This window comes from Rhinoderma darwinii, chromosome 9 (genome assembly GCF_050947455.1).
Source record: "Rhinoderma darwinii isolate aRhiDar2 chromosome 9, aRhiDar2.hap1, whole genome shotgun sequence".
NCBI classification, from domain to species: domain Eukaryota; kingdom Metazoa; phylum Chordata; class Amphibia; order Anura; family Rhinodermatidae; genus Rhinoderma; species Rhinoderma darwinii.
Genome location: NC_134695.1, coordinates 12034874 through 12053151, shown reverse-complemented (window position 1 = coordinate 12053151; position 18278 = coordinate 12034874). Strand labels below are relative to the sequence as shown.

General features: G+C 43.1%; 1 protein-coding gene across 3 annotated transcripts in view; it reads right to left on the bottom strand.

The window, feature by feature from the left end:
- Nucleotides 1–307: 307 nt before the first annotated feature.
- PLCB3 (phospholipase C beta 3) overlaps nt 308–18278 on the bottom strand; it is a 227733-nt gene continuing 209762 nt past the window's right edge. For all 3 annotated transcript variants that reach the window (XM_075837265.1, XM_075837264.1, XM_075837267.1), the window contains 8 exons: nt 4173–4211; nt 3868–4072; nt 3532–3667; nt 3365–3441; nt 2752–2841; nt 2566–2623; nt 1126–1212; nt 308–1014 (listed from right to left, as the gene is read on the bottom strand). In XM_075837265.1, coding sequence (XP_075693380.1) covers nt 784–1014; nt 1126–1212; nt 2566–2623; nt 2752–2841; nt 3365–3441; nt 3532–3667; nt 3868–4072; nt 4173–4211 — 923 coding nt within the window. In that variant the 3' untranslated portion in view covers nt 308–783. The remainder of the gene's footprint in view (nt 1015–1125; nt 1213–2565; nt 2624–2751; nt 2842–3364; nt 3442–3531; nt 3668–3867; nt 4073–4172; nt 4212–18278) is intronic.

Here is an 18278-nt window from a genome sequence, read left to right as displayed (position 1 = left end):
ATCAGTTGTAAGAAGCTGGAAAACTTCTTTAACATTACCTCTTACTGGAATTAAGGAGCCTAGCCCAAACCCTGAAACACAGCCCCAGACCATGCGAACACTATTGTTAGGTGGGGTGTCCACATACTTTTGTGAAAGTAGAAAAAAAAAGGGTCTGCATTTCTTACAGAAAAAGCGCCACTATTGTCTATGGGCAGTGTCTGGTATTGCAGCTCAGCTCTCTTATTAGTGGGATTGACCTGAAATACCACACACAGCCCATGGACAAGAGTGCGACTGTTTAAAAACATGAATAAAAATAACAGTATGATTTCTAACCGTTTTAATACAGAAATAAAATGTGTGTAAAAAATACATAAAATGGGATAAGACGGTGACGAAGCCAGAAATACCAATTATACATACAACTTACAGCACAAACACACACGGTGTCTCTCATACTCATACATAGTGTTGCACTAGCAGTGTCATTCATGTGGACACATACTTCATCTGCTTCTGATTAGATCTGTGACTATTTATATATAATAAATTCTTTCCAGGAGGAACTTTGGTCATTCATAATGTAAAGGTGAGCTGCAGAATATTCCATAAATGTCTTATTATGTTTTAGATGGGTCCTTTGATGTCTGTTCGGTCTCCATTTATAGCAAGTGTCATCATAAATTCTGAGGATACTATATTAGTGAATATAAATTCTTCTTTTTAAAAAAAGGGGTGATCATCTGTATACAAATATATATAATATATAAAATTACTATAGAAGTTCTAGACTTTTAGGGGTCAGAGTCGAGTGGCTTCATCATCTGAGTCCTCTGGGGTCTGTAAACAATCCCCTTCAACAAGTTCTGACCCCCAGCCCCTTGTGATAGAAGTAGGGGTGCTTTGTGTTGAAGATGGAGGTCCAGAGCTGCCCCCACCTCTATTGCCTCCTTCTTCTTGCAAATATCGTCGCACTTCTTGGGGGAGCTGGCGTAACTCTGCTTGGCATTCCTCTTCTAACTGGGCCATCAGCTAGAACAAAGACAGAAAGAGGATGAGGACAAGTGTTGATAGAGGTTCACATAGAGGAGGGTACTGCTGCCTGCCGTTCTGGACAACAAATGTGGAAGGTTTGGCACTGACCTTTGGCTCCTCGTCCTTTATTCTCTGCAGTGTCTCTTGGTGAGCAGCAAGCAACTTTTCTAGACGCTTATTTTGTGCTTCTTCTAACTGCAGGGAGAAGGACATTTATAAAGACGGCAGGCGGTAGGCTGAGTGATGGAGTCTGATATAACAAGCATTACTACACAATGTTCCTTTATTCTAAGTAATGACACTTGTTAGCAGCTGGCTCCTATCAATCTAGACCAGACTAAGAACACAATTTTCTTTCGATTCCTCATCTGTCATAGAGCAGCTGTTCTAATACATTTGATGTGAAGTATGTTCATAGGAATCTATATTTGCATCCACGTGGATGAGTGTAAACAGCGCCAGTCTTCCCTGCAGTTCGCAAGGACAAGCTATGAACATATATAGAGATGTTTATCAATGTAATTACTGTTTTCTACTGTAATCAGGGCCAGCTTATAGGGAGGGCAAAAAGGGGCATTTGTCAAGTAGCGTCTACCACCTAGTTCCCTTTAGCTTATCTCAGTAGCAAGAAACGGGATTTTCGGTGTTTAAGCCGTACCTCTAACAATAGAACATTTTTAATATGTGGCAAAGGAGATGTGATTCTGCATTTTATTAATATTTATTACTATGTGCAGATCTGCATTTTCCTGCCTTATCTCCTGGTTAAGGAAAGGATCGGACATGTTAAAAATAAACAGGCTCTCATACACATTAGATTATTTTCAGGTCCTGTTGACATCAGCAGGATTTGGCAACAATTATCTAATTTGTATGGCCAAAGTAAATTTCCCACATATTATATGACTGCATCTAGGGAGGGAGCCCCAACCAAAAACTCCAGCAGTGCTGACCAGCACCTTTCACCTTTGCTTGCACACAGGCAAAACTATTTGGGGCAAATTACATATCTAGTTTTGTCACATTCCAATCACAATACAGTGTGCAGCTCGTCTTAAGCTATACACTGCTAACATATACAACCATTAGGTGGCCATATACAACCATTAGGTGGCCTAATATATTGTAAATATAATGGCTTTGTTCCCGTCACATATTTTGATGCCACACTAGAGCCTAGCAATTATATCTTCATTTAATATGTCCAAGCAAACTACCCTGTAGTTCCCACAATGTTAGCTATTTTAATTTTGTGTGTTCCTGTAGATTCTGAAATTCACACCTATCCCTGGTTTTGATGAATGGATATTATATCACTTCAATATTATTTCAATACAGCCTTCATATTTATTCTATGTAATTATTGCTATTCTCTCCTTGATCGGATAATGTAATGGACATAATGGAAACTTATCCTCTGGCCATTATCATTGAAGCCTGACATATCAAAAGTGGGCTATGGAGAAGCGCAGCAGCTTCATTTATCCTACTAATTTAATATTAATGTGCATTCCTAGACTCTTCACAGTAATTTCCATGGCCACTCACGCTGCGTATAAAGTTCACGGACTCATTGATGTGACGTCTGTTGATCTCCGTCAGTTCACTGCAGAAAAACATGATAATTCGGAGATGGGAAAACAAGGAATGGAAATGTGAGCAAAACAGAAATGTAGAAGGAAGAATAAAAGACAAATGAATAAGGAGGATTTTAACGGATAATCTCTTACTAACCCTTCTTTCTTGTGCCGGTCTTGTGACTTGACCTTAGTGATACTGTTATGTCTCTTTCTGTCCAGGATCTTTTGCAGTTCCTTCTTCTCTCTATAAGGAGATATTAAAATAGGTATGATTTGTTAGTTGCCATACTGATTTTGAACGTCACAGGTCATCTCAACCTACAGTTTTACAGTCCACTATAAGAATTTCTTAATGCTTAGAACCATGTGCTGCTTCAAAATATTCCAAATAAAAGGCCTTGACCCATTGGATCCTCTGGTTCATCTTTTTGACATGTCAAAGGGGTATCTACTTCAGACAACCTCTTATCTTAGGGAATGAAAAAAAAATGGAGGTCCTCCAATTAGGCCTCAACACACTAACTAAAGCCATGAAAAGCTAGATGCATCTATTAAAAACAATGGACCCCTGTAATTCTTTATTTCATAATGAATGTCTCTGTAGAACATTTACATTGGTTCCCCTGCCAATGATAACTGCAGCTGGAAGGGGGGACACAATGTGAGAAGGGACTCTCAACACACAAAGACCCCTTTAATGTGCCCCCACTATTAATTATCCTTTTTCCAGATGGCTTGTCATTTAGAGGGTTAACGACAACACTCACTTCTCACTGATTTCTTTTAACTTCTTGAGCTGGGAGGTATGATATGCTTGGGCGACGTCTTGTAGCTTCTGCACAGCCTATAGGAAAGGAGCCAAGGACACTGTTAGACGCCGCGCTGGGTGTGTGTCCCTCAGTGAGATCAGGGATTTTGGTGGAGAATGCTGCACCTGTTGAAGGTGGATGTGTTTGATTTTCCTTTCTTGTTCATGCTGCAATTCTCTGAGCTCCACAAGGCGCCTCTGCTGCTCTCCTTGTAGATCCATCAGCTTCTTCTGCTGCTGCTCCTCCTGCTCTGGCAATGAACTACAGCCACAAAGTGAAAAGGTAACACACAATCAATGGACTTTGTAGAACATGAACAAACGTAACAAAATAAGAGATCCCTGTGCAAGAGAGCAGTCCATTTTATGAAGAAGATAAATTATAATGTTATCATCCCTAACAAATATCCATAATCATATCCACTATAAAGCTCCAAACGTATATGCTAGGAAGGGACTTACTCTTGTCCTGCTTTAGGGCTCTTCATAAACTTCTTCCTGCGGATGCTTTGGAGTTGTATGAATCTGCTGTTCTGCTCCTTGCACAGTGAAGACACCTTGCGCAGGTGTTTACGGTGCATGTGGCGCAATTCTTGGTACTGTCGGCAGAGAAGCTTCACAAAACTTTTCTGTAACTTCAACTCCTCCAAGGAAGGAGCTGGAACATCTAAATATTTTTTTTTTTAACAGAACGAGGGCGTCAGTGACAAATATTACATAAAGCAATTATAGGCAAAAATAAGGTTCTCGTGCACGTCTCCCATTACCTGTTAGTATACTTGCTATGAGGTCATCACGTTGCTGAGCTGAGGAAGAACAGAAATGTAACTTTTTAATATATAATGCCTACAAAATACAAAGGGCAGTAGTATATAATAAGCAACATTGCCTGCCATCATTTCATAGCAGTACAAACACTAAAAAGATAAACAGGTTTTATGGCAGTGTGTCACTGATAACAACCCACTATGATCTGATGGAAAAATCACATCCATCTCACTGGCAGTGTATATGCAATGAACATAGCTTACAGATTTCTAATATGTCAGAAAACTTCCTTGTACAATATTGAGCTCTTTACATTATGAGAAGCATTTCAAGCCACACGATTTGCTCATGTATAATCAGAATATGTGCACAGGGGCAAACTTAGGTACGTTCCTAGTACTTTCAAACCCCTCTCTGAGAAGCAAGAGAAAACTCTTTAGTCTGCCACTAGAGGGAGCTCACTACCTTTGAATTTATTATGAAGTTCAATTGGAGCGAATTCCCTCTAGTGGTGACTGCAGAACAGAATTTTATCAAGTAACTCTATGGCTGTGCGAAGGAATTTAGGGAATTTACTGCTCTGTATTAAAAAAAAAAAAAAATTGGAGCTCAGAGCCCTATAAATAATTTTGGATTTATTCAGATTAACTAAAACGAAATTCTAGGTACATTTTTCTTCCCAATACCACCTCCACTAACCCCTACATCATCCTATACCACCATGTATATAAGGCATTAACCAAGGGTCCCGATTCCCCCAATCCATAGCAGAATGTGCAAGGGGTTCTCTGGGCATTTCATAATAATGGTCATTAATATCAGATCGGTGGGCGTCAGATGACTGAAGGGCTGCGGCGACGACTGCTGCGGCCTCTTTTTTTTTAAACTCGTTTTATTGAACTTCAAGCTTGCAACAAAGAATTTACAATGTCAGTCAGGTCAATTTGAACAACACAAATTACATTTCAGGCATTATATCCGACCCACACGTCGGCAACTTATTCAGAGGACATCAGGCAATTGAATTCCATATATACATACACTTACAAGAAAGATACAAAAAGAGTATTACATAGTATTCAAGTACATTATTCAAACATATCTCACTCCCTTCCCTCCCTCGACAATCCATGTGAGAGAGAGTGCATAGTATTTCCTGGGTCCAATGTCTCAGGTGAGGATAGCCACCCATCCCAAATCTCCCCAAACTTATGGTCACATTTCCTATTTCTATAAACCACTCTCTCAAACGGGATGACTTGATTAACCAGAGATTTCCATTGTGTAAGCGTGGGGGGCCTGTCCGCCGTCCATCTCAAGGCTATAGTTTTCCTAGCTAGGAACAAAGTTTCCCTAATAAATACCCGATTGTGGAATGGCCAATTCTCCTCCCGCAACAGTCCCAGAAAACAAATTTCCGGTGTCTTGGGTATAGGCACCGATACAATACCATTCAAGACCTCGAGTACCCCATCCCAGACGGAGCTAATACACTGACAGCTCCAGATAAGATGTATGAAGTTTGCCCCTGAGGAGCGACATCTATGACATTCTGTATGGGGCATCCTACCCATACGGTACAGACTAGTTGGTGTAATATAACACTGGTGTATTATATACAGTTGGGTCAGTCTATTATTAACCTAGATATTAACCCCTTCCCTCTTTAGCCACTTTTGACCTTCCTGACAGAGCCTCATTTTTCAAATCTGACATGTTTCACTTTATGTGGTAATAACGTTGAAATGCTTTCACCTATCTGGGCGATTCTGAGACTGTTTTCTCGTGACACATTGGACTTTAAGATAGTGGTAAAATTTGGTCGATACATTCAGTATTTAATTGTGAAAAACACGAAAATATAGTGAAAAATTGCAAAAATTTGCATTTTTCTCAATTTAAATGTATCTGCTTGTAAGACAGGCAGTTATACCACACAAAATTGTTGCTAACTAACATCCCCCATATGTCTACTTTATATTTGCATCGTTTTTTGAACATCTTTTTATTTTTCTATGACCTCACAAGGCTTAGAACTTTAGCAGCAATTTCTCACATTTTCAAGAAAATTTCAAAAGGCTATTTTTACAGGGGCCAGTTCAGTTGTGAAGTGGTTTTGAGGGCCTTATATATTAGAAACCCCCAAAAAGTCACCCCATTTTAAAAACTTCACCCCTCAAAGTATTCAAAACAGCATTTAGAAAATGTCTTAACCCTTTACACATTTCACAAGAATTAAAACAAAGTAGAGGTGAAATTTACAAATTTCATATTTTTTTGCAGAAATAAATTTTTAATACAATTTTTTTTATAACACAGAAGGTTTTACCAGAGAAATGCAACTCAATATTTGTTGCCCAGTTTCTGCAGTTTTAGGAAATATCCCACATGTGGCCGTAGCGTGCTACTGGAATGAAGCATCGGCCTCAGAAGCAAAGGAGCACCTAGTGGATTTTGGGGCCTTATTTTTGTTAGAATATATTTTAGGCACCATGTCAGGTTTGAAGGGCTCTTGCGGTGCCAAAACAGTGAAAATCCCCCAAAAGTGACCCCATCTGGGAAACTAGACACCTCAAGGAAATTATCTAGGGGTGTAGTGAGCATTTTGACCGCACAGGTTTTTTACAGAAATTATTGGAAGTAGGCCGTGAAAATTAGAATCAACATTTCTTCAAGGAAAATGTAGGTTTAGCGATTTTTTTTCTCATTTCAACAAGGACTAAAGGAGAAAAAGCATTGCAAAATTTGTAAAGCAATTTCTCCCGAGTAAAACACTACCCCACATGTGGTAATAAATGGATATTTGGACACACGGCAGGGCTTAGAACGGAAAGAGCGCCGTTTGGCTTTTGGAGCTCAAATTTAGCAGGAATGGTTTGAGAGGCCATGTCACATTTACAAAGCCCCTGAGGGGACAAAACAGTGGAAACCCCCCACAAGTGACCCCATTTCGGAAACTACACCCATTGAGGAAATTATCTAGGGGTATAGTGAGCGTTTTGACCCCACAGGTTTTTTGCATAAATTATTGGAAGTAGGCTGTGAAAATGATAATCTCAATTTTTTCAAAGAAAATGTAGGTTTAGCTAATTTATTCTCATTTCCACAAGGACTGAAGAAGAAAAAGCACCGTAAAATTTGTAAAGCAATTTCTCCCGAGTAAAACAATACCCCACATGTGGTAATAAACGGCTGTTTGGACACACGGCAGGGCTTAGAAGGGAAAGAGCGCCATTTGGCTTTTGGAGTCCACATTTGGCAGGAATGGTTTGCGGAGGCCATGTCACATTTACGAAGCCCCTGAGGGGACAAAACAGTGGAAACCCCCCACAAGTGACCCTATTTTGGAGACTACACCCATTGAGGAAATTATCTAGGGGTATAGTGAGCGATTTGACCCCACAGTTTTTTTGCAGAAAATATTGGAAGTAGGCCCTGAAAATAATAATCTACATTTTTTCAAAAAAAATCTAGGTTTAGCTAATTTTTTCTCATTTCCAGAAGGACTGAAGGAGAAAAAGCACCACAAAATTTGTAATGCAATTTCTCCCGAGTAAAACAATACCCCACATGTGGTAATAAACGGCTGTTTGGACACACGACAGGGCTTAGAAGGGAAAGAGCACTATTTGGCTTTTTGAGATCACATTTAGCAGGAATGATTTGCGGAGGCCAGGTCACATTTGCAAAGCCCCTGAGGGGACAAAACAATGAAAACGCCCAAAAAGGGACTCCATTTAGGAAACTACACCTCTTGAGGAATTCATCTAGGGGTGTAGTAAGCATTTTGACCCCACAGATGTTTCATAGAATTTATTAGAATTAGGCAGTGAAAATAAAAACAGTCCTTTTTCTTCAATAAGACGTAGCTTTAGCGAAAATTTTTTCATTTTCTCAACAAATAAAGGAAAAAAAGAACCCAAAATTTGTAAAGCAATTTCTCCCGAGTACGGCAATATCCCATATGTGGTCATAAACTGCTGTTTGGGCAAACGGCAGGGCTCAGAAGGAAAGGACCGCCACTTGGAGTGCAGATGTTGCTGGATTGGTTTCTGGGCGCCTGTGGGCCCAAAACAGTGGAAACCCCCCAGAAGTGACCCCATTTTGGAAACGACACCCCTCAATGCATTTACCAAGGGGTGTAGTAAGCATTTTAACCCTGCAGGTGTTTTGTAGAAATTAGTGTTCACTCGATGTTGCAGAGTGAAAATGGGATTTTCTTCCATAGATATGCCAATATGTGGTGCCCGGCTTGTGCCACCATAACAAGACAGCTCTCTAATTATTATGCGGCGTTTCCCGGTTTTAGAAACACCCTACATTTGGCCCTAATCTTTTGCCTGGACATATGACAGGGCTCAGGAGTGAAGAGTACCATGCGGAGTGGAGGCCTAATTTGGCGATTTACAAAGTATTGGTTCACAACTGCAGAGGCTCAGATGTGAAATAATAAAAAGAAACCCCTGAGAAGTGACCCCATTATGGAAACTGCACCCCTCAAGGCATTTATTAAGAGGTGTAGTGAACATTTTCACCCCACAGGTCTTTTCCATAAATGAATGCACTGCGGATGGTGCAAATTAAAAATTTATATTTTTCCCTAGATATGCCATTCAGTGGCAAATATGTCATGCTAAGCTTATGACACTGGGGAGACACACCCCAAAAATTGTTAAAAGGGTTCTCCCGGGTATGACGATGCCATATATGTTGAAGGAAACTGCTGTTTGGGCACGCTGTAGGGTTCAGAGCCGAGGGAGCACCATTTGACTTTTGGAGAGCGGATTTTGCTTGGTACTAAATTTGTTTGAGTATTGCTGGTGTTTTATAATGTGGGGGTACATGTAAGCGGGGCGGGGTATATAAGGGGCATAGTCAGGTGGTATGAAAAAAATAAAATAATCCATAGATGTGTGTTACGCTGTGAAGCAATCCTTTCTGCACAGGCCAGTGTCGCACTGATAAATGGTGTAATTTCTTATCCCCCTTTTGGTCCACACTCTGCACCTTTGTAGTTTGAGGAATTTTGCTGGGAAGTGTTGTCCTGGTATAATACGGGCACCGTCGCTTCCAGCGGATATGTTTGGGCCCTCCCTGTCCTGGTTCCCTAATTTTAGGTCCTTGATAAATCGCCTCTTCAAACAGAAGAAATGTTCCCCTCGGGCACAACTGCATATTTTTTTATTTCCTGACTTATTGGAGCCATAACTAATTTTATTTTTCATAGACGTAGCGGTATGAGGGCTGGTTTGTTGCGGGACGAGCTGTAGTTATTATTGGTACCATTTTGGGGTACATGTGACTTTTTGATCACCTTTTATCCTATTTTTTGGGATGCCAGGTAAACAAAAAAATGCAATTCTGGCACAGATTTTTTCGTTTTTTTTTATACAGCGTTCACCATGCGTTATAAATTACATGTTAACTTTATTCTGCAGGTCCGTACGATTCCGGCGATACCTAATTTATAGCATTTTTTTATGTTTTACAACTTTTTTCACAATAAAATTACTTTTGTAAAAAGAATGTATTTTTTTTCTGTCGCCAAGTTGTGAGAACCATAACGTTTTAATTTTTTTGTCGACGGAGGTGTATGAGGGCTTGTTTTTTGCGGGACGAGCTATAGTTTTTATAGGTACCATTTTTTGATACGTGCGACTTTTTGATCACTTTTTATTCTAATATTTGTAGGGCAAAGTGACTAAAAAACAGAAACTCTGGTAACGTGTTTTACGTTTTTTTTTACGCTGTTCACAGCGTGCAATAAATAATACTATATTTTGATACCTCAGGTCGTTACGGTCGTGGCGATACCAAATACATATGGTTTATTATTATTTTTCAATAATAAAGGACTTGATAAGAGTAAAAGGGGGATTGTGTTTTGTTTTATTACTTGAAACTTTTATTGTTTTCAAACTTTTATTTTTTGCACTTTTTTTTACACTTTTTTATACTTTTTTTACACTTTTCTTCAAGTCCCACTAGGGGACTTGAAGGTCCAACGGTCAGATATTTTTTTTTCTAATACATTGCACTACCTATGTAGTGCAATGTATTAGATCTGTCAGTCATTCACTGACAGCAAGCCGATTAGGCTTCGCCTCCCGGCGGGGCCTAAATCGGCTTCCGTAATGGCAGAGCAGGAGACCATTGTGTCTCCTGTTGCCATAACAGCAGTCGCCAGTCCCGATTGCCTGTCAGGGCTGGCGATCTGCTAGTAACCGATACGATGCAACAATCGCTTTCGATTGCTGCATCGAAGGGGTTAATGGCAGGGATCGGAGCTAGCTCCGGTTCCTGCCGTTACAGGTGGATGTCAGCTGTGCAGTACAGCTGACCTCCACCGCTGATGACGCCGGATCAGCTCCTGACCCGGCGCCATCTTGCCGGCAGCTACGGAAGCCGATCAGGCTCCGCCGCCGGGCGGATCTTGACCGGCTTCGGTGCTAGGCAGACCGGGAGGCCAGTATTAGGCCTCCGGTTGCCATTGCAGCCACCGGAACCCCGGCAATTTCATTGCTGGGGCTCCGATGAGCTGCAAACACCTTAAGTGCAGCGATCGCGTTTGAGCGCTGCACTTAAGGGGTTAATGGCGGGGATCGAAGCTAATTTCGGTCCCCGCCGTTACAGTCGGATGTCAGCTGTAAGATACAGCTGAGATCCGGTGATGATGGCACCGACTCAGCTTCTGAGCCGGTGCCAAACATTTGACGTACATGTACGGCATTTTGCGGGAAGTCAATGCTTTCCATGACGTACATGTACGGCAAATGTCGGGAAGGGGTTAAAAGCTAGCAACCACCGGCAGTTTATAATACACCTCTGGCCAGTCCACCTCCCACAAAGGCATCAGAGCCGACTTAGCCCAGTTGATCAGAAGACCAGAATAGCGGCCAGGGGCGTAGCTAAAGGCTCATGGGCCCAGATCCAAAAGTTTTCATTGGGGCCCCTCCCCCCCGCAAACTTCTCATGGCCGACGGCCCGCAGCTTTCAGTTGCATCGCTGGGTCTCCTAAGTGACCCAACAATGCAGCACTAGCAGCCAGGGGCGTCACTAAGGACTTAAAATGTCAGGGGAAATAGCCCCAATACATATGTGTCTGCCCAAAAAAAAAATGTGTGTATATGAGACAGCATAGCATATCTATAGCACTACAACCCTATAAACTATGGATAGGATTAGATACATTGGCTCAGCAGACAGTATCACACATGATAGGATTAGATACAGTGGCTGAGCAGACAGTATCGCACATAATAGGATTAGATACAGTGGCTGAGCAGACAGTATCACACATGATAGGATTAGATACAGTGGCTGAGCAGGCAGTATCACACATGATAGGATTTGATACAGTGGCCCAGCAGACAGTATCACACATGATAGGATTAGATACAATGACTCAGCAGACAGTATCACTCATGATAGGATTAGATACACAGCTCAGCAGACAGTATCACAGATGATAGTATTAGAGATAGGGCCCAGCAGACAGTATCACACATGATAGGATTAGATACAGTGGCTCAGCAGACAGTATTACACATGATAGGATTAGATACAGTGGCTCAGCAGAAAGTATCACACATGATAGGATTAGATACAGTGGCTCAGCAGACAATGTCCCACATGATAGGATTAGATACAGTGGCTCCTCAGACAGTATCACACATGATCGGATTAGATACAGGACTCAGCTCGCTGTTATTGCAGCTCCAGCGCTGGACCCAGGATAGGTAAGAATAATAATTTTGCTTCTTTATGTGTTACTGATTATTTTTGTGTGTTTGTGTTTTTTTACTGGTTCGGTTGTTGGACTTCGGATACGAGGACTTCAATGACGGCGTTTTTTTATTCTCAATAAAATGGTTAATCGGGGTTGTGTTTTTTTATTTCAATAAAATATTTTTGCTATGTGCTTGTATCTTTTTAAACTTTATTATCAACACCTTAGTAATGGCCGCTGGCTGATTTACAACCTCCATTAGTAAGGCGGGGCTTAATGTTAGCCGGTGCAAAGGCCAACACTAACCCCCGTTATTACCCCGGTACCCACCGCCACCAGGGGTACTGGGAAGAGCCGGGTACGAACCAGTACCCGACCATCTGTAGTGACGGGCAGTCACCGGGGTGGCCGCAGGCTGGTAGTATTAGGCTGGGGAAGGCCGAAAACAGTGGCCCTTCCCACCCTGGTAATGCTGCCTGCTGCTGCTGTGTTGTATCTGGCTGGTTATGAAAATTGCAGGGGACCCGACATCGTTCTTTCCAATTATTTTTTTTAAATCACGTGGGGTCCCCCCCATTTTTCATAACCAGCCAGATACAATAAAGCAGCAGCAGCCTAGCACTACCAGGGTGGGAAAGGCCACTGTTTTTGGCCTTTCCCCTCCTGATAATACCAGCCTGCGGCCACCCCAGTGGCCAACCATCACTACAGATGGTCAAGTACTGGATGGTACCCGGCTCTTCCCAGCACCCTTGGTGGCGGTGGGTACCGGGGTAATAATGGGGGTTAGTGTTAGCCACTGCACCGGCTAACACTAAGCCCCGCCTTAGCAATGGATGCTGTCAATCAGCCGGCGGCCATTACTAAGGCGGTAGTAATATAGTTTTAAAAAAAAACACAAAGACATAGAAAAAATATTTTATTGAAATAAAAAAAAAACACACAACCCTCATTAACCATTTTATTGATAATAAAAAAAAAAGCCGTCATCGAAGTAGTCCTGGAATCCGACGTAGTCCAACGACCGAACCTGTAAGAAAACACACAAAAAAAACGTTTAGTAACACGTGTTAGGCTTAGATACAGGACCCATGTGTGATACTGTCTGTGGGACCCTGTATCTAAGCCTACCACAAGGTAGGCTTAGATACAGGGTCAAGCAGACAGTAATCTTATACGGTATAAGATTACTGTGTGCTGGGGCCCTGTATCTAAACCTACAGTGTGGTAGGCTTATATACAGGGTCCATCAGACAGGATCACACATGGGCCATGTATCTAAGCCTACCATGTGATTGGCTTGGATACAGGGCCCAGCAGACAGGATCACACAATCTGTGATCCTGTCTAATGGGCCCTCTAAGCCTGCTACATCATAGGCTTAAAGGGGTTGTGCAGTCCCTAAACATTGATGGCCTATCCTCAGGATAGGCCATGAATAGCTGATGTGTCGGGGTCCGTCTCCCGGGACCCGCCAATCAGCTGTTTTGAAGGGGCCGCAGCACTCGTACGAGAGCTGCTTCACCTTCATTTCACTACTCACTCACACTGTGAATCGCCGACACCGATTCATAGTGTGACCGGAATGAAGGGGAAGCAGCTCTCGTACGAGTGCTGCGGCCCCTTCAAAACAGCTGATTGGCGGGTCCCGGGAGTCGGACCCCGCCAGTCAGGGCTACTAATCTTACCTTCCTCTTCAGCCGCGGCGGAAGTTCTGTCCTCTCGATGTTGTGCGCGGCGCGGCGATCCGGCAGAACCAGGAAGGTAAGTACAGTCTGTTACTATAGTAACAGGGACCCGCGGCCCGAGTTACTATAGTAACTTTTTATTGATGTGGTGCGGGGGGCTGTGGGCCCCTCCTGGCTTCGGGGGCCCGGTCGCAATTGCGACAGCTGCGACCCCTATAGCTACGCCAGTGATAGCGGCCAAAATGGTTTGAAATATCAATAGCCCGTGGAAGAGTATCATGAACCTCGGACATGTAGAGAACTAAATCATCCGCATACAGGCCTATCCTGCTTTCTCTATTACCAATTAGAACTCCCTGAAATATGTAATCCTGACGGATGTGAATGGCAAGAGGTTCTATGGCTAAAGCAAAGAGAAGAGGGGATAACGGAAAGCCTTGTCTGGTGCCCAGACTTAGATAAAAAAAGGCAGTACCCATACCATTAACCAAGAGGTTTGCCCTGGGGTGCTTATATAAAATGGATATCCATTTGGAGATACCTCCACTCCACGGAGTCAAAGGCCTTGGCCGTATCAAGAGACGCCAACGCCCATTGTTTATGTAATTTTCCCCCTACCTGTGAAACCGCCTGGACCCTGCGAATATTCCCCGAAGTGGATCTCCCAGGCATAAAGCCGGATTGATCCTCATGTATTAATGAGGTGATAATAGGATTAAGTCGATTTGCCAATATTTTTGTCAGAATCTTATAATCTAAATTGAGTAAGGAGATAGGTCTATATGATCCACACTCCATGGGGTTTTTGTCAGGTTTCAGCAAAATTATAATAGTAGCCTCGTACAAGGAAGTGGGCAAGACTCCCCTCTCAAAAGCTGCCGCATACATCTGAAGCAATTCGGGACCAATAATCTCCAAATATCTGGAATATACCTCCAATGGAACCCCATCAGCCCCAGGCGATTTCTCACTAGCTAAATCCTTTACAGCCGTCTGTAATTCTTCCAGAGTAAGAGCCTCATCCAAGCGATCTCTATGTTCTCCCGATAACTGTGGGAAGGCTAGCCCCTCCAAATATTCAATCAATGACTCATCTGAGTACTCACACTGGGATGTATATAAGTCAATATAAAATCGGCGGAACCTATCACCAATTTGTTCAGCATCACTAAATTTTTGTCGTCCCTCATCCAGAATATGCAGAATGGCAGGAGATGACTGATTAGAATGCACTAAATGCGACAGCAATCTACCAGACTGGTTACCCAATTCAAAGGTATTTTGCCTGAGAAAAAACAACTTCCTATCCCCCTTCTCTTTAAGATGTAGAAGATATAATCTGCTAGCCTGTTGCCAGCGTAATCTATTCTCCTCAGAAGGCTCATCAGTGAACGCCTTTTCCAGGTCTTTGCAAGTCATGGCCAATCTATCCTCCTCTGCCCGTGACGTTTTTTTAATGAAAGAAATAGTGGACCTCAGACACCCCCTTAAATATGCCTTAAACGTATCCCACTTGAGCAAAGTGTCAGTCTCCTCACCATGAATGTCAAAAAATTGAGTTAACTGGTCAGGAATGCGGTTATTGGGCCCAATCAGGGACAGCCAAAATGGATGAACTCTCCAATTCAGTTTACTAGCCTGTCGATCACACAACCGAAATGTCGCCCGCAGGGGCGCATGATCCGAAGCGCTAGGAGGAGCGTAGTCAATATCAGACACCTAAGGGCCCAAAGAGGTTGAGCCAAACATATAGTCAATTCTGGATAACGCCCCCCTAGCAGGAGTAAAGCATGAGAACTCTAAAGATTGGGGATGTTTCAGTCTCCACAACTCCACCCATCCCATCTCATCTGCCAATCGTTGCAAGTTCGAAGATGAGTTCAGTTCCCCATCTCCGTTCTGGGATATAAATTTATCAAGAGTCGGATTCAGTAAAAGATTTAGATCTCCCATACACAGTACCTTAGCGTCAGGGTAATTAGAAACAAAATTAATTGCTAACTGCAGGATTGACAGGTTTGCCGGAGGCGGGTTATATACCCCCATCATCACAAAAGACACACAATTAAGATATGCATGAACAAAGACATATCTACCCTCCGTGTCCTTCACCGTCTTAGTCACACTCCATCTCACTGACCGGTGGACTAGTATAGAAACCCCTCGAGAGTATGACGTATGCCACGAGTGCTCCGCCCATTGAACCCAGGGTTTGTTTAAACGATTAACAGTATCGGCCGTTAGATGGGTCTCCTGAAGACACAGAATGTGTGGACCAAATTCCCGCACGTGTGCAAATACCGTAATTCTCTTGCGAGGGGTACCCATGCCTCTAATGTTCCATGACATCACTCTCAGGTCAGCCATGAAAACACACCCACATATATATTACAGGAATCCTCCCCACTTAGCCTCTGCATGGAGTACAAGGAATCAATTAATAACGTAAAACGTTGACAATGTATTGAGTATATAGAAAGCATGTTAATTCTTATCCAAAAGAACAAAACTTCCCCCTTCGGGGGCTTCCATGAGAGGGGTCTCCGCTCATGGGCAAACTTATCAGTATCCCTTAAAGAGGCTCTGTCACCAGATTATCAAATCCCTATCTCCTATTGCATGTGATTGGCGCTGCAATGTAGATAATAGTAAAGTTTTTTTTTTTTTTTTAAAACGATCATTTTTGGCCAAGTTATGAGCAATTTTATATTTATGCAAATGAGCCTTTCTAATGGACAACTGGGCATGTATTGTGTTTGTAACATCTGGGCGTGTTTACTTGTTTTACTAGCTGGGCGTTGTGTATGTCAGCATCTTACACTTCTATTCACAACGCCCAGCTAGTAAAACAAGTAAACACGCCCAGATGTTACAAACACAATACACGCCCAGTTGGAAATAAGAGAAAACACGCCCAGTTGTCCATTAGAAAGGCTCATTTGCATAAATATAAAATTGCTCATAACTTGGCCAAAAATGATCGTTTTTAAAAAACAAAAACGTTACTGTTATCTACATTGCAGCGCCGATCACATGCAATAGGAGATAGGGATTTGATAATCTGGTGACAGAGCCTCTAGGTATAGGTATAACTAGTATGTAACTAATATACCAGGACTGACGGTTACGGGGTATCTGTGCATACAATTAAAGATGGAAAATGTAAGCTACACAGAAATAATCAGCAACAGCAACCCAAATTTCCCCCCGCTATCACACATCAGACCTCTTCACAAGTTCGACAGGATACACCGGACAGTCCATAGGATGAAAAGATGCATCGACCCCTCGGTGACCTGGACATGTGGCACCACAACAAATTCTGCAGATTACAGGTGGCCATTATCGATGACTTGATTCTTCTGGTCGCATAGACAGCCATTCCTCAGCTTCCCTCGGATCTCCAAAGAAAACCGCCTTCCCTCCATCAGTTATGCGTAGACGAGCTGGATAAGCCATCGAGTAGGATATGTTCAGGGCCCGCATCTTCCTCTTAACAGCAATAAATGTAGCACGTTTTTTCTGCAGTTCAGCTGAAAAATCTGGAACCAATAGCACCCGAGAATTCTCGTACTGGATATTGGGGTGCTTGCGAACGATTTGCAATATCAGATCCCGATCCTTCCAATTGAGTAAACGTGTCAATAAAGGCCTTGGCGGCATTCCGGGCTGAGGTGGTCGGGCCGGCACTCTGTGTGCTCATTCCACCGCAAATGCTGCTGAAAAATGTGCCTCTGGGAAGGTGGTCCGGAACCACTGCTCAATAAATGTGCCAGGTACAGCTCCCTCCACTCGCTCCGGCAAGCCAATAATTCTGACATTATTCCTGCACGAACGATTCTCCAAATCGTCACATTTCTGCTGCCATATTTCCAGTTTGGCCTGCACAGCCGATAATCTTGCAGGATTGCGTAGATTAGCATCTTCAATGGCGGAAATTCTATGTTCCGTTTCCTTCACCCTCTCCCTGAGCTTCTGGACATCATGGCGCAGCAGGCCGAGATCTACTCTCACCTCTTCTATCTTCCCTGTCAGCGAAGTAGTAGACAGATTTACAGCCTGCAACAGTTGTTCATGTACCTGTTGCAGAGTCAGTTCAGGGCCAGGCACCGCCTCCTCAGGCTGTGTCGTGCTGTCACTCTGACCGCGTGGTGGCCTGTAACGCTGTGCCGGAGATGCTGCGGCGCCATTTTGAGAACTGTCCCTGGCAAAATCCTTCAATTTCTCCGCCGCTGAAGTGCCTTTCGTGGGGCCCATCTGTGCCATGACTCAGCACCACTACGGTAAACTGTCTAGAGGTCTGGTAGTCTCAGAATAATAGGCAGGATAGCAAGTATAGCAGGCTACCCGACGGAGCTCTCACTCAGCACGTCTTCTCATGTTGCCTGCTGGCCACGACCCCCTCGCTGCGGCCTCTTTAATGTTTACCAGGCACAGTGTCGTACAGATCCGTAGTGGCTGTGCCGGAGAGGGACCGGAACTGCAATCCCAGGCACAGCCGCTACGAGATGTGTGCGGCGCTGTGCATGGTGAGCTATGAAGAGGCTGCAGCATTCATCACCAGCTGATTGGCAGGGGTGCTGGGAGTCTGACCCATACCAATCTGATTTTGATAACCTATCCTAAAGATAGGCCATCAATATAAAATGCCCCGAGTACCCCTTTAATTTCTACTCTGTAATAAAGGG